Source organism: Anomaloglossus baeobatrachus, chromosome 6, assembly GCF_048569485.1.
Source record: "Anomaloglossus baeobatrachus isolate aAnoBae1 chromosome 6, aAnoBae1.hap1, whole genome shotgun sequence".
Taxonomy (NCBI): Eukaryota; Metazoa; Chordata; class Amphibia; order Anura; family Aromobatidae; genus Anomaloglossus; species Anomaloglossus baeobatrachus.
In genome coordinates this window covers 290,727,887-290,744,775 of record NC_134358.1, presented here as the reverse complement: position 1 = coordinate 290,744,775, position 16,889 = coordinate 290,727,887, and the positions used below count along the sequence as shown (strand labels likewise).

At 48.2% G+C, this 16,889-nt stretch overlaps 1 protein-coding gene across 1 annotated transcript in view; it reads left to right on the top strand.

Annotated features, from left to right (window-relative positions):
- The first annotated feature begins 495 nt into the window (after positions 1-495).
- The window catches only part of RETREG1 (reticulophagy regulator 1), a 175,334-nt gene continuing 158,940 nt past the window's right edge, over positions 496-16,889 (top strand). Inside the window, exon 1 of the mRNA XM_075314875.1 lies at positions 496-944. Within this exon, the coding sequence (XP_075170990.1) occupies positions 802-944 (143 nt within the window). The 5' untranslated portion in view covers positions 496-801. The remainder of the gene's footprint in view (positions 945-16,889) is intronic.

Here is a 16,889-nt window from a genome sequence, read left to right as displayed (position 1 = left end):
TGGCTTATGGCAGAGAAATGAACATACAATTCACAGGCAATAGTTCTGGTGGACATTCCTGCAGTCATCATGCCAAATGCACGCAACCTCAAAACTTGCAACATCTGTGCATTGTGCTGGGTGATAAAACTGCACATTTTACAGTGGCCTTTTATTGTGGCCAGCCAAAGGCACACCTGTGCAATAATCATGCTGTCTAATTAGCATCTTGATATGCCACAATCCCTGTAAAAGAGAAGTGCTCACTAAGATTTAGATCAATTTCTGAATAATATTTGAGAGAAAAAAGCTCTTTTATGTACTGTACATAGAAAACGTCTTAGCTCTTGGAGTTCAGCTCATGAAAATGGGATATAAAACAGAAGTGTGTTTCTATTTTAGTTCAGTGTACTAAAGGCCCTTCTTTATTATAGTGTACTTGTATTAAAGGGTTAAATAGTTCATTGTTTCTCAGATGAATCAGTGGTCAGCCTAGCACAGATTGGGGGCAGCAGAGGGTGGACCACCAGCTGTAATGGCCAGGCACCGGGAAAAAGCCCATGGATAATGGATAGATCCGAGCTGGCAGCACTTGGGTGTAGCCCATGACAAGCACATTCAGCATCAGCGGGTCCAGGCGCATCACCCCTCATCCCGCTGTGCCCACTGTGACGTGAGGGGAGGCAGCCACTTCCAGGCGAATAGGTGGGAAGGACGGAGGAGAGCCACCTGCCCGTCCTACATGGGGCACCGTGCATCCTCCTCAGCGCCAACACATAGCACACGGCGGGAGGAGCACGGAGCTGGGCCACACGCACCAGCATGGCCGGCACAGCAGCTGACGGTGACACCGGGGACTGGGAGCCCGTATGGGGCCCCGCATTGCTGCTGGTGACGGACGCGCTGAGCTGGAGGAGGCCGCTCTACACCCTGGCAGCCTTCATCTGCTGCAACCTCCTCTTCTGGTAGGTGATGGCACAGCAGGGCAGCGGCTGCATGGGGAGCTGGGCGGAAACCGGGGTGGGAGAGATGGATGGATAGAGAGAAAGAGAGGTGGATGGAGAGATAGGTAGATAGACAGAGAGAGTGAGGTGGATGGAGAGATAGATAATAGAGAGAGAGAGATAGTGGGATAGATAATAGGTAGATAATAGGGGGAGAGATAAATAATAGGTAGTTAGATAATGGATGGATAGATAGATAGATGATAGACAGATGGATAGATGATGGATAGATAGATAGATAGATGATAGATAGATAGATAGATGATAGATAGAATCATAGATAGATAGAGGGATAGAAAGATAAACAGACAGACAGATAGATAGAAACAGATAGAATCATAGGTAGATAGATAGAATCATAGATAGATAGATAGATAATAGGTAGATAGATAAATAGATAATTGGTAGATAGATAATAGCTATATATATATATATATATATATATATATATATATATATATTTTATATATATATATATATATGTATATATATATTTTATATATATATATATATATATATATATATATATATATATATATATATATATATATACTAGCTGTACTACCCGGCTTCGCCCGGGTTAATAACTGCTGTTAACAAAATAGAATGTCTTAACATTCCCGGGATAGAATGTATAAATAGAATATATTAACGCCCGGGATAGTAACTCTCTATTTCTCTCCCATTCTCTGTCTGTCTCCCCCTCTGTATATATCTCTCTGTCTCTCTATCTTTGTCTGTCTGTCTGTCTCTTTCCCTGTCTGTCTCTGACTGTCTCTTTCTCCGTCTGTCTCAATCTCTTTCCCTGTCTGCCTATCTCTTTCCTTGTCTGTCTATCTATCTCTGTCACTTTCCCTGTCTGTCTCTTTCCCTGTCTGTCTCTTTCCCTCTCTTTCCCTGTCTGTCTGTTTCCCTGTGTCTGTCTCTTTACCTGTCTGTGTCTGTCTCTTAACCTGTCTCTCTCTTTCCCTCTCTTTCCCTGTCTGTCTCTTTCCCTGTCAGTCTGTCTCTTTGTCTGTCTCTTTGTGTCTGTCTCTTACCCTGTCTATGTCTGTTTCTTACCCTGGCTGTGTCTGCCTCTTTGCCTGTCTGTGTCTGCCTCTTTCCCTTGCTGCATTGTGGCACGCCAACATTCCATAGAAGGGCATGGCTGCGCATTCTTCTGAAGTTCTGGCTGCACTGTGGCTCCCAGCTCCATTCGCTTTAATAGAGGCAGGTTTTTTGGCGAATAACTGTAAAGAGCGGGGTTAAAAAATTTCCCCTCGAAACATAGCCTATGACGCTCTCGGGGTCCAGAAGTGTGAGTGTGCAAAATTTTGTGGCTGTAGCTGCGACGGTGCGGATGCCAATCCCGGACATACACACATACACACACACACATACACACGCACACACACACACACACACACACACACACACACACACACACATTCAGCTTTATATATTAGATATATAGAGGGATAGATAGATAAATAGATAGATAGATAGGTACATGATAAATAGATATATAATAGGTAGATAGATAAATAGATAATTGGTAGATAGATAATAGCTATATATGTATATATATATATATATATATATATATATAGATATAGATAGAGGGATAGATAGATAGATAGATAGATAGATAAATAAACAACAGATAATAGGTAGATAGATAGAGGTGATAGATAAATAGATGATAAATGGATAGATAGATGTATAGTACATAATAGTTAAAAGTTAGAGAGAGATGATAGATATAAAGATAGAGTTAATAGATAGATAAATAGATGATAGATAGATAGATAGATATGTGGCACCTGTCGTCATCATCTGTAGTGGTTTCATCAATGAGTTCTTTGTATTTTCTTTCCTCTTCTTCTGTGTCTTTATCTTTTTCTCTTTCTTTATCTTGTAGTGTTGAGACAGCAGGGTTACTGCAGGGATTTCTGGGGCAGGGTGTGACATCTAGTGCGTACCATCCGCGTTCTCCTTGGTGCTTTGTAAATTCTACTGAGTCTCCTATCTGTAGGTTTCTTCCTGGATGTCCTCTAGGTAAATGTGCTCTCACATCCCTTCTGTTCACAAAGATGCCCTCTTTTACACCAGGTGCTACTATAAAGCCATATCCAGACCTTAGACTGAAGTCTTCTACAACTCCTCGACAAAGTGGGCCTCTGACCTGCGATTTGGCTCTTCTCAAGGACCGCTTTTCCTCTAAGTCTCTGGCCGTGACCTCGTCCTTCTCCTCGGGAGACTGCTGTGCAGGTGGATCCCTTGTCCTGCTGCGGCGCCGTGTTCTGTGGGCTGGGTCCTGCCTGGCTGCCACCTCACCGCTTGCAGGCTCCCAGGTGAGGTATCTGGACAAATCTTCCTCAGCGGAGGATGTCGGTCCCTCTTCATCCCAGCGGGAGTACAGCAGCATCTCTGGCTCTTGGACTGGTGCTGCATCCACTGCTGATGGCTCTGGGGTCAGCTTCTCAGCTTCCTGGCCTCCCCTCCCCCTTAGTTCTTCTGGGCACTTCTCTTGTGGCAGCGCTAGGGATGGATTTTCATCAGCAGGCCAGGGCGGGGGACCCTTTGGCATGAATGTTGCAGGAGTCTTCCTGTGAGTATGCGGAGGGAGCAGATACCGGTCCACCATCTCCTTTGGGAAGTGGGCCTCTAGATCAGCCTTCAGCTTCCAGTATTCGGGGTCCTCCCCCAGCAGGGACTTCCTAGCAGGGACTTCCTTGGGCTGGGGAGCGGTGCCTGCTTTGACCTGGCAGGCCGGGGTAAATAATTGTACAGTCTTGTCTTGGCGGGCCGAGCCTGGCGTGGCAGCGGCCTGGTCTTGGCGGGCCGAGCAGGGCATCGCTGCGGCGGCCTGGATTGGCGTCGCAGCTGCGATGGGATCTGTGCGGGCCGGGCTGGGCGCTTCTGCGGCCTGGATTGGCGTCGCAGCTGCAGCCGGTCCTTGGCGGGCCGCACCTGACGTGGCTGCGGCCTGGTTCAGCACCTCACTTGCGGCGCGGACGAGCGTCGCTGCTGCGGTGGGGTCTTGGGGGGCCGGGCCTAGCATGGCGGCGGCCTGGGTCAGCGTCACGCCTGCGGCGTGGAGGAGGGTCGCGGCGGCAGCCGTATATTTGCGGGCCGGGCTGGGCATCGTTGCGGCGGCCTGGGCTTGGCGGGCCGCACCTGGCGTGGCTGCAGCCTGATTCAGCGTCGCCGCGCCGGGCATCTCTCCAGGGACCGCGGGCATGGCAGCAGGGGTCGGGGCACTCGCGCTGACAGGGGTAACACAGGACTCACCCATCGGTAACATCGTCGGGGCCTGAGTCGTCGCCGCTCGGTCTGGCACTCGTCGTGCGGTTCCCCTCTCATAGGCCTGAACGGCCGCAGCCATCTCCTGCAGCTCCGCACGTCCCTCTCGGATCTGCTGCACGATCCTCGCTTCCAGTCGGTTACTGAACTGGGCAAGCTCCCAGGACCACCAGGCAGCGGAACCCGGCTCTGGGCTCCTATCTTCAGACGCCATCTTCACCACGTCGTCGCCGCTCTGCAGATCTTTTCTCAGCAGCAGACCTCCGACTCTTCCTTGCAGTCTCAGTGCCAGTTCCTTCACTGCCTTGAACTCTTCTCCCAACAGCAGGCTTATCAGTTTCTGCTCTGCCTTTTCCAGCAGCAGGCTTCTGGCTCCCTTTCCTTCCCGACGTCTCTGAACGCCTCCGCTCTCATCACTTGCGAGGACAGGACTCTCCAGGGGATCTCTGGGTAGCCACACCTCTTCGTGGGCGGTAACTTCTCCCAGCGCGGGCTGCTGTTGTTTTTCAGCGCGCTTTTCATGGTGGCAATATGGCGGCGCTTCCAATTTTCCAAGCGGACCGCCCAGGCACATGGTCACCTGTCTGAACAGGTCTAGTCCTTATCCTGTTCGTGACGCCAGAAGTGTGGGGCCCCGAGGCTCGGTGTCGGTGCAGCGGTGCATTACCTTCAGGGACTCCACTCGGCTGGATCTCGTCACAGGTAGGAAATCCTCTATTTTGATTGTCGTGACGCCACTCTCAGAATTGCGGTCAGTGGGGACCGCCACTGCAGGTTAGGGGTGCCTGGGGCTGATAGTAGGTGCAGTCAGTTGTAATAGCCTCCTGAGAGTGAGGCAGGCCCCAGGGTCCCGTGTAGGTGTGTGGAACTACAAGTCGCAGAATGACTCACACGCACAAGCAGGATGTCTTTCAGGGATTTTACTCACTGATGGTGGCAGGGTGAGTAACCCGGGCGTAGCTGGGATGAACCAGGCTGGAACCAGGTGTCCTTCAGGCTGACTTATGAGGGTGGCTACCAACTCGCCTTCCTTAGCCCGTTGTGTTTTGGGGTAACCCCTGCTTGAAGCCCTGCTGGGGTCGCCCAGGGAAGTTGCTGGTGCCTCTCTCCCCTTCTTTTTGGCCCGTTTGCTTGTAGCCTGGACCAGGTCACTCCGGCTGCTTGCCTCCTGTGAGCTATGGGCCCTAACTTTGGCTACGTGGCTGCGGACTCTGTGGTGTTGTCTTGGGGGTGTAAAATGCCCCCTCATGCAGGTTTGGCAAAGGACAGGTGGATCTATCCCTGCACCGGGACCTGTTACCCGTTTGGGCCTGGTATCTCCCTGACAGTCTCCTTACTTTCCACTCCGTTGCTCTCTCTTTAGCTGTGTGTGGATTTCGGGCAGCACTCCCAGGTGACCGTTCTCCCCCGTCGGTAGTCACTGCGCGTACGTTGTCAGAATTGTGTAGAGCTACAGGGTCTGCTTCTGCCCTCCCTGAACTTCACCACTCAACTGTCTTCGGCTCACTCTTCCCTCCTCTCCTGTTCTTGCCTACGTCACCTAGCAACCAGGCTCTCTACCACACCCCTCGAGTGGAGATGGAGGCTTCGCCCCCTCCTGGGATCCCCAGGGGTCCTCTCAAAGGTAAATGTGTGAGACCTGATCACTATGCGCCTGTGTAGTCACACCTCGGTCAGCCTTCTGGATTACCTGTTTTGTACTGTCCCCAGCATGGGTGCAGTACTCAGTGGTGCCTGACCAGGTCAGGGGCGCCACAGATACATGGATAGATAGATAGAGGGATAGATACATGGATAGATAGATAGATAGATAGATAGATAGAGAGCTGTAAGGTCGCAGGCCTGCTCTATTCTCCTACCAGGCCATGTATTTGGGGTGATGGCTCTCAGTTCGGGGCTTTGTTTTCCTCCCTGTACTCCTTCCCAGAGCCCTACAGATACAGTAATTCTATATATTCTGCTGATATAGTGGAGCAGCCCCCGGATAGATGCCGCCATATTTCCTATTCTAGGGCAAGAGGACAATGTTCTTGAGTGACAAGTTGCGCATGGTATATCAGAGGTGCGGCGGTAACACGTGCATGTCTGATACTGATCATACATGTATTTCCGTAGCACAGTGCCGCCTAAAGGCATTAATTTCTGGAAACATTGGACTGGTGCTGGTTGTCACATGGACTATTGTGATGGCCCGGGTCACTTTGGCATACTGGCGATACTGCAGGGCACTGCGGCTTGTTGTCACTGTTGTAGGGGCCCTGTGGCATGCTGTTTTTTGGGCACACGCTGGCTTACTGATAAGTTTATACATCTCTGCTTGTAGGAAAAGTGCTGGCCTGGCAAGTCCAGTGGCTGATTTCCCTCTTTGCTGCAGTGTTGATACCGGCCCATATAATTACAGCCTGAGGCCCTGGCTTTTGGCTCGCAGCCTTGGTAACCTTATTGTGCCTATTGCTTTGAGTATATTGGAATTTCAGCTTCTCTGCTCACGTTCTCAGTGTTTTCTTATCTGTGCCCCTATGTAATGCAGTCATTTCTTTTCCATAGAGGTGAGTCACCATGTCTCTGTGACAGATGATTAATGGCACCAGGATTGCCCTGTAATAAGCCAGTGATGAGGGCTGGCACAATGCTTCAGGTTGGATTGGGTGGACACCTTCTAACACTGGGCATAGTGTTCCTCTTGTGGAGGGGGAGGCCCATCCTGGCCAGAAGAAATTGTGGCTCTGAACAGCGTCATGGGCCTGGATCATGACAAATCCTGTTATATAGTACTGCTCCTCGTGTTATCTTTATACCGTCTGTGGTTACTAAAGGTCCAGTCACACTAAGCAACTTACCAGCGATCCCAACAACGATAGGGATCGCTGGTAAGTTGCTAGGAGGTTGCTGGTGAGATGTCAAACTGCGACGCTCCAGCGATCCCACCAGCAACCTGACCTGGCAGGGATCGCTGGAGCGTCGCTACACAAGTTGCTGGTGAGCTCACCAGCAACCAGTGACCAGCCCCCAGCGCCACGTGGAAGATGCTGCAATTGGTAACTAAGGTAAATATCGGGTAACCAACCCGATATTTACCTTGGTTACCACCGCACGGAGCTACACGTGCAGAGAGCAGGGAGCAGCGCACACTGAGCGCTGGCTCCTTGCTCTCCTAGTTACAGCACACATCGGGTTAATTACCCGATGTGTGCTGCAGCTAAATGTGCACAGAGCAGGGAGCAGCGCACAATGCTTAGCGCTGGCTCCTTGCTCTCCTAGTTACAGCACACATCGGGTTAATTAACCCGATGTGTGCTGCAGCTAAATGTGCACAGAGCAGGGAGCAGCGCACAATGCTTAGTGCTGGCTCCTTGCTCTCCTAGTTACAGCACACATCGGGTTAATTAACCCGATGTGTGCTGCAGCTACATGTGCACAGAGCAGGGAGCAGCGCACAATGCTTAGCGCTGGCTCCTTGCTCTCCTAGCTACAGCACACATCAGGTTAATTAACCCGATGTGTCCTGCAGCTACATGTGCACAGAGCAGGAGCCGGCACTGACAGTGAGAGGGGCGGAGGCTGGTAACGAAGGTAAATATCGGGTAACCAAGGACAGGGCTTCTTGGTTACCCGATGTTTACATTGGTTACCAGCCTCCGCAGAAGCCGGCTCCTGCTGCCTGCACACTTAGTTGTTGCTGTCTCGCTGTCACACACAGCAATCTGTGCTTCACAGCGGGACAGCAACAACTAAAAAATGGCCCAGGACATTCAGCAACAACCAACGACCTCACAGCAGGGGCCAGGTTGTTGCTGGATGTCACACACAGCAACATCGCTAGCAACGTCACAAAAGTTGTTCGTTAGCAGCGATGTTGCTAGCGATGTTGCTTAGTGTGACGGGGCCTTAAGGTCTTCGGCTATACAGTAAATATTTACCTTCCATATTGATGCAGCAGTAGGATTGTTCAGATACAGAATTTGTACACATTGATTATTATTGCTTTATTAAATAGAAATATTCTACATAGGCATGTTCATACTACCGTGTTTCCCCAAAATAAGACCTACCCCAAAAATAAGCCCTAGCACATCTTTCAGAGCAAAAATAATATTGCATCCTGTCTTTTTTTTGGGGAAACACAGTAGCTGCTTAGGGGCTCATCCCCTAGTTCAAGGCCTGACTACAGGAGTGGGCTTTTAGGGGATTGTGGCTGTGATTACTGGGGGGAGGGGGGGGTAGATTTTCAGGGATTGTGGTTGTAGCTGAGGGAGAACTTTTTGTGGCTGTGACTACTCAGGGGAGGGGGATATGGGGGATTGTGGCTGTGACTATTTGAGGCATGAGGTAGTTTTTCAGGGAATTTTGGCCATGAGTAGTGCCGAGAAGGATAGGTTTTCAACGGTTGTGGCTATGGATACTGAGAGGATACGTTTTTAGGGTTTATGGCTGTGACTACCGAGCTGGGTTGCCAACTGTCTAGAAATTCCAATTTCCAAATACCCTGTTCATAAAAAATGTAAGGCGTCCGGGATTTTTTTAAAGCTAAAAAATGTATACAGATTATTTTGACTCTGATTATAATCATTTTACATTTTACAGTGACTACAGCTAATATTAGAGCAATGTGCTGTAGACGTGTGGCGCCCCTGAGGCTCAGTTGCCACAGGGTATTGTATCTGACTTAAGGTGCAATACTCATTCTGGGTAAGGAAGAGGTGTGACGGGGTGTGCAGCAGAGCAAGGAGAGACAACAGGCCGAGGATGATCCAACAGGTTTACTAACAGGAATACAGGAACAGCACACGACAAGTCCAAATAAAACAGATTCGGGGCACCTCCCGATAATCCAAAGTGCCAGATCACGACGTAATAGTCCTTTTCAGAGTCCCAGAAATCCCACACAATCCACTGGATGGCGAGATCTGTCCGCAGAATCAAATCTCGCTCCATTCCTCTTCAAAGCTCAGCTCCCAACTGCACTTAGAAACAGGAGTGTATTGTCTGAGCTCGTGGGCCCGCCCCTCAAGGGTAGGGGTCTATGCAATGGTTGGGCCCACTAGAAGATTCTAGAAGGTTGGCTGCGAGATGTCTACAGGTTTGTGTAGTTGACGTTATCCACTATTTATGAAACAATGGGAAGTTCCCCTGGCTGTGTGGACAAGAGATAATTGCATTATGGGCCAAGAGACACAGGAGATGGGGGGAAGGTATGGTTACTTACATCCCAAGACATTTCAAAGTGTTCAGTAAGTACAACCAAAGGAAAGTTACATCACATCCTGACATAGTATTACAGCAAATACAGTGAGAAGGTAAAATACATCACATGGCATCTTATACAAAAAATATGGGATGGAGAAAACACATACATCATGACAAAAGGTTAACCACTGGTTTTCACTTACACAACACACACAGCTCAGGTGCTTTCCCGCTGGAACTGGGCTAAAGGTAGTCACCATAACAACGGGTTTTACCCAGCCATCAGTGAGTCATCAGGAAGGTGGGGGCAGCACATGGGAGGCGAGAGAACACACAGTTTTTACCTCAAAATAGTCTGAGACTCAGAACAACATGGTCGCTGTGGAGAGTGCTTAGGAGCGTCCACAGTTAGGAACGGACAGACTGAAAGGAGCAGGAGACGACCAGTCGAGCTGTGGGACACAGGAGCAATAGGGTAGCTGGAGGTAGAGCTCAATAGTTCCCTCAGCACCAGTGCAGTTCAGGGTGCAGAGCCCTAGGGAGGCGTACACTTCTCGATGTGCCACCAGATTCTTCAGGACAGGGGTATTTCATGTCTCTCTGGCCACCAAAGATCCCAAGGCACAGCAGCACAAAGAGTCAGGAGTCAGGACCACGGTCGGGCCCACGTTTGATTCACGCTGCCTGCGAATGGGACAAGAACTATAACACCGATCAGGGGTTCTGAAGAACTTCAGGTCATGGGGCTCCATACAGAAAGTGCAAGGAAGAAAGGTCTCACACTCCACAACACCGGTGGTGGCTTCTGAGGTACCCGGGATCAGCTAGGGCCCATCATGGTGGAAACCGGCACTCTAAGGGTGACAACTGAACTGTGAATAAAAGAAGTAAAAGACCTGGACCCGCCACAATTGTGTCAGCCCTTTATTGCCGGCGCTGTCGCCCCGCGCTTCAGCGCCCACGGCCACTACTACCTCCATCATCCTCCCTGGGGCCTAGCTTCACCTGCAGGAAGCTGAACTATCCTAGCTGCGACACAATCCGCCCCAGAGGACAGCGACCGCAGCAGCGGCTAATCCATGGCCACATACCACAGGTGGTGTCAACTCCCAACATCCCCATCCATCCCCCTTTTATTGTACACCTCGAGGCCACGAAGCCAGGCAGAGCCACCCGTGACATCCCAGGCCCGAAATCACCGGCCCGGCGACGAGTATTTTAACCCCTTCCCCGTGGGTGCTAAACATGAAATGACAAAAGACAAACTGCACCAAAAAGTGCATCACAAACTGTACCATACGCAAGGCCTTAGGGTATAAGCACACTGAGTTTTTATGGGGAGTCTTTTGGAGCAGGTCAGTTTAAAAAGATATCAGAAAAGTCACTCCAAAAAGGCACTGACTAGTGATGAACGGGCCCTATATTGCTCGGGTGATAGTTACTCGTAATGAGAAGTGATGAGCGAGCACTACCATGCTCGGGTGCTTGTTACTCGTAATGAGAAGTGAAGAGCGAGCACTACCATGCTCGGGTGCTTGGTACTCGTAATGAGTAGTGATGAGTGAGTCCTACTATGCTCGGGGGCTCAGTATTCATAATGAGTAGTGATGAGTGAGCACTACCATGCTCGGGTGCGCGGTACTCGTAATGAGTATTGATCTGCAAGCACTTCCATGCTCAGTACTCGTAATAAGTAGTGATGAGCCAGTACTACCATGCTCAGGTGCTCCTTATTCGTAACGAGTAATCATGAGCGAGCACTGCCATGCTCGGTGCGCGGCACTCATAATGACTGCTATGATCAGGTTCTCGGTACCTGTAATGAGCAGTTGGGCGTTCGGATGGATGCGACTCAAGCACCCAATTATAATGGAAGTCAATGGGGAACTCAAGCATTTTTCCTGAAGAGTTCCTGGAAAAATACTCAATCTTCATACTGACTTTCATTATCAACGGTATTCGAGTTGCACCCATCTGAGCGTCCAACTGCTCATTACAAATACCGAGCACCTGAGCATGGTAGTACTAATTCATCAATACTCATTACTAGTAACGAGAAACCGAGCATAGTAGTAATATCTCATCACTAGCACTGACCAAATACCTGCTGTAAAAAAAACTTGTCCAAACTTCTTCAAAAACTTTTCAAAACCACGTCAGGAAAATAAAAACTCCAAAAATGAGCCACAGAAGGATTTTTTCCATGCAACGCTGTGTGCAGATACATTATGGGTGTGTTCACACTGAGTCTTTTTTTTTTTTTTTTAAGAGAAACGAAGCGAAGACTCCAAATTTTTAAGTTTTTGAGGAACATTTTGGAAAGTATCTATTCTGTTTCTTCTCCAAAAAAAGTGTGTGAATACACTCTAAAGGGGGCTTTACACGCTACGACATCGCTAATGCGAAGTCGTTGGGGTCATGGAATTGGTGACGCAGATCCGGCCGCATTAGCGATGCCGTTGCATGTGATACCTATGAGCGATTTTGCATCGTCGCAAAAACGTGCAAAATCGCTCATCGGTGAGATGGGTTCCATTCTCAAATATCGTTACTGCAGCAGTAACGAAGTTGTTCCTCGTTCCTGCGGCAGCACACATCACTCCGTGTGACACCGCAGGAACGAGGAAGCTCTCCTTACCTGCCTCCCGGCCGCTATGCGGAAGGAAGAAGGAGGGCGGGATGTTACGTCCCGCTCATCTCCGCCCCTCCGCTTCTATTGGGCGGCGGTTCAGTGACGCAGCTGTGACTTCCCTGTGACGCTGAACGAACCGCCCCCTTAGAAAGGAGGCGGTTCGCCGGTCACAGCGACGTTGCCGGGCAGGTAAGTAGTGTGACGGATCTGGGCGATGTTGTGCGGCACGGGCAGCGATTTGCCCGTGTCGCACAACAGATGGGGGCGGGTAACCACGCTAGCGATATCGGTACCGATATCGCAGCGTGTGAAGCCCGCTTAAGGCTACATTCTTATGATGAGCTTTTGCTGAGTTTTTGATGAGGCAGAATTTCTGCACCATTCATGCACCTATTATGTAAATTGTTACTTTTGTTTTTTTCAATGCGTTTTGATGTGCATTTTTTAATTTGCGCTTTTGAGTCTGCTTTTTTTGTCTCTTGTTAGTATGTCACGCTTTAAAAAAAGCTGCATTGTTTTTAAAGCTTCCTGGTATTTGGCTTTGACAAAACTTTATTGACATTCGTAGTTGCAAATTACATTTGTTTTTGATGCGTTTCTAGAGTGGAAATGCACTAAAAACTTATGTGCCTTTTTTCCTGCAGATTTTCAGCATCTAATGCCACCCAATGAGGAAAATCGGCACAGAAAATTCAGTGTACCCCCAAGTGAAATTAGTATGCTGCGGACCTAACCAATTCACGACTGATGACGTACTGGTACATCATCAGTCGTGTCGCAATAATCACCGCCGGCTGCTGCGGTGAGCCGGCGGTGATCCCTGCACATGTCTGCTGATTTGATCAGAAGACATATGAGTCTAAAGGTCCCGTTACACGCTTGCGAGTGTACCCGGCCCCGTCGTTTGTGCGTCACGGGCAAATCTCTGCCCGTGGCGCACAATATCGTTAGGAGCTGTCACACGGACTTACCTTCCTAGCGATGTCGCTGTGGCTGGCGAACCGCCTCCTTTCGAAGGGGGCGGTTTGTGCAGCGCACACCGGTGTCACTAAGTGGCCGCCCAATAGAAGCGGAGGGGAGGAGATGAGCAGCCGTAACATCCCGCCCACCTCCTTCTTTCCTTATTGCCGGCGGCCGCAGGTAAGCTGTAGTTTATCGTTCCCGAGGTGTCACACATAGTGATGTGTGCTGCCTCGGGAACGACGAACAACCTGCGATCTCAACAATCAACGATTTTTTGAAAATGAACGACGTGTCAACGATGGACGATTTGATGAGTATTTTCCATCCTTAACGGTCGTTCGTTGGTGCCACACGCAACGACGTCGCTAACGATGCCGGATGTGTGTCACGGAATCCGTGAGCCCGGCGATATATCGTTAGATATGTCGTTGCGTGTGACGGGGCCTTAAGAGGCGCAGGTGGATCCGTGATCCACCCACACCTGCTTGCCACATAGATCGCACTGTCAAAACGTGACAGCACAATTTAAATAGCTGTGGTGGGGATTGCACCGTTTCCCGTCGCCATCGGAGGATCCATGATGTGACCACGGGGAGCCGATGGTTGTCATGGTAGCTCAGGGTCATGTGATGACCCCTGTAGTGACCATGATGTACTTCCTGTAAGAGCCGACTGAGCGGCGGCTCTTAAAGGAACACTGCATTTTTGCTGATTAGAGCTGTGCATCTCTGATCAACACAAATGCACAAGCGATCAGACAGTGGATCAATAAAGTCTCCTAGGGGAACTAGTAAAATAACTAAAAAATGGGAAAAAAAAGTTTTATGACAAAATAAAAAAACCTAAAAGTTCAAATCACACCCTATTCGCACCATTGAACATAAAAGTTAAAAAAATAAAAATATACACATATTTTGTATCGCCACATTGAGAAATGTCCAATATATCTAAATCAATTAATCTGATTGGTACACTACGTGGTGAGAAAAAAATTCCAAACGCCAAAATTAAGTTTTTTGGTTGCCGCAAAAATTTGTTGAAATGCAATAACACGTGATCAAGCATAGCTTCTACTCAAAAATGGTATTATAAAAAACATTAACTCAAGACGCAAAAATAAGCAGTCACTGAGCCGCATACCCTAAAAAATGAGAACGCTATGGGTCTCAGAAAATGGCGCCAAAAGCGCTACTCGTTTTTTTGACAAACTTCAGAATTTTTTTAACCCTTTAGATGAAAGTAAAAATACGCATACTTGGTATCTACGAACTCGTACCAACCTGACACATCATTTTTTATCATATATTGAACACGTTGGATAAATATCCCAAAAACCATTGTGCAATTGGACTTCTTTTGAAATTTCACCGCACTTTGAATTTTTTTTCCCATTTTCCAGTACACTGTATGGTAAAACTAATTGACTCATTCCAACATTCAACTCGTCCCACAAAAATTAAGCCCTCACATGGCAAGATTGACGGAAAAATAAAAAAGTTATGGCTCTCGGAAGAAGGAGAGCAAAAAATGAAAAAAGGAAAGTTGCCCTGGGTGAAGGGGTTAAAAAACACACCAAAGGTTAGTTTACGCAGGGTAAAAGAGAAGCCTAGTGAGTAGAAGATTTCTATAAATCCCTTCCACTTTGCTGGAACTGTAAGATGCTGCGTTTTTGATGCCTGAGGCCATGTGCACATTTTGAGTATTTAGTGAGTTTTTACCTCTGCATTTGGCAAGTTTTTACCTCAGTGTTTGGTAAGTTTTTTTACCTTAGTATATGTTGACTTTCATACCTCAGTATTTGTAAGCCAACACCAGAAGTTGGTCAAAAATGCAGAAGTGGTGCCCGTGTTTCTGTAAGGCTACTTTCACACATCTGGTATTTGCTCTGCGGCACAATACGGCGCTCTGCAGAAAAACCGCAACCGTTTTTTTTCCAGCCGGTTGCGTTTTTTTTTGCATAGACTTACATTAGTGCCGTATTGTGCCGCATGGGCTTGCGGTCGGTCCGGTTTTTGCCGCATGCGGCAGATTTAGCCGATGCCGCGGCCGGATGAAACGTTGCCTGCAACGTTTTTTGCTCCGGCAAAAAAAAAACGCATCGCGCCGCATCCGGCCGCTGCGGCGCATTTTTCAATGCATGCCTATGGACGCCGGATGCGGCGCGATGCGGAAAAAAACGCATCCGGCCGCCGCATGCGGTTTCTTCCACTGCGCATGCTCAGTAGCATGCCGCAACCGGAAAAAAACGGACGGGCCGCATGTAAAAACTTATGCAAAGGATGCGGTGTTTTCGCCGCATCCTTTGCATAGCTTGCACAGCCGGATTGAGCCGCAGTGCTCAAACCGGATGTGTGAAAGTAGCCTTAGGCCGGAGTTACACTTGCGAATGGCTCAAACGGGTCTTGCATCGCATCACCCGGCACGGCCGCACACTCTCCTAACAGGAGCGGGTAAGCTGCATGTATTTCAATGCAGCTGGGACGCTCTTGTCAGGAGAGTGTGTGGCCGTGCCGGGTGATGCGATGCAAGACCCGTGTGACTCACTCGCAAGTGTGACTCCGGCCTAACAGAAACACGGGCACCACTTCTGCATTTTTGACCAACTCCTTGTTTTGGATTACAAATACTGAGGTAAAAAAAGCATCAAATACTGAGGTAAAAAAAACCTCACCAAATAATGAGGTAAAAACTCACCAAATACTGAGATACAAACTCACCAAACACTGAGGTAAAAACTCATCAAATACTGAGGTAAAAAAGCATCAAATACTGAGGTAAAAAAAACCTCACCAAATAATGAGGTAAAAACTCACTAAATACTGAGGTAAAAACTCACTAACATGTGCATGTGTTTCTATAATACTTTTCCTCTCATTGTCCCACTCCTGGCCTTGGCTTATAAATACTGAAGTAAAAACTATCCAAATACTCTACATGTGCACATGTCTTTATACTTTTCCTCTGATTGTTCCGCTCCTGGTTTTGGCTGACAAGTACTGAGGTAAAAACCTCACCAAATACCCAACCTGTGTCCGTGCCCTAAAAGTACAGCACAAAAACACAAACCTATGCAATGTGTGAATGTGTCCTTACTATAGAGGGCTGTGGACAGGTAATCATTACCGCTAGGGTTTGTTCACACGGGACTCATATGCTGTGAATATTCTGAGAGGATTTTTACAGTATAATAAATCTGAAATAAACATTGTGAAAATAAATGTATTGAGAATTTGACCAGCAATATGAATCTGGATCATGTTAATTTTGGCTGCAGATTTTCACCTCAGCTTTCATTCTTTGATTTGCAGACGCAGTAATTCACAACAAATTCATGCGTTACTTGTTCGGATTTTGTTGCTGATTCGTTGTAGATTTTGCTGCAGTTCCACCCAGCAGATTTTTTCCACTGAATTTGTGGTACTGTTAAAGAAGAGGGGGATCAGTGGTGTCCCATCCCGGTCACAGCCGTCCATGGTGTTCTTACTGGACTCGGTTATGACTTTTACACCACTGATCTGTATTATTCTCCCTGCATTTGTTCTATGGATTGGGGAAACAGTAGCCTCTGCCATAATACCATGCCCTATCTATGATGACGTGGGCATGATAACACTGTTTGACTAGTTATTTACTTTGTATGGCTATTAGCTTTGCAGATTGATAAAATAAGCATTTCAGCAGTGTTTATGGGACTTTCTCAGTAATTATAAGCTTCAATATCCTGCTGGTAGGTTAACACCCAGCCATTAAGGGCAATACATGAAAGATACCAGGGAACCAGATACTTTTTCACTGAGCGTTATTGTACTTAGACAAGTAAATATTCGGCAGATTAA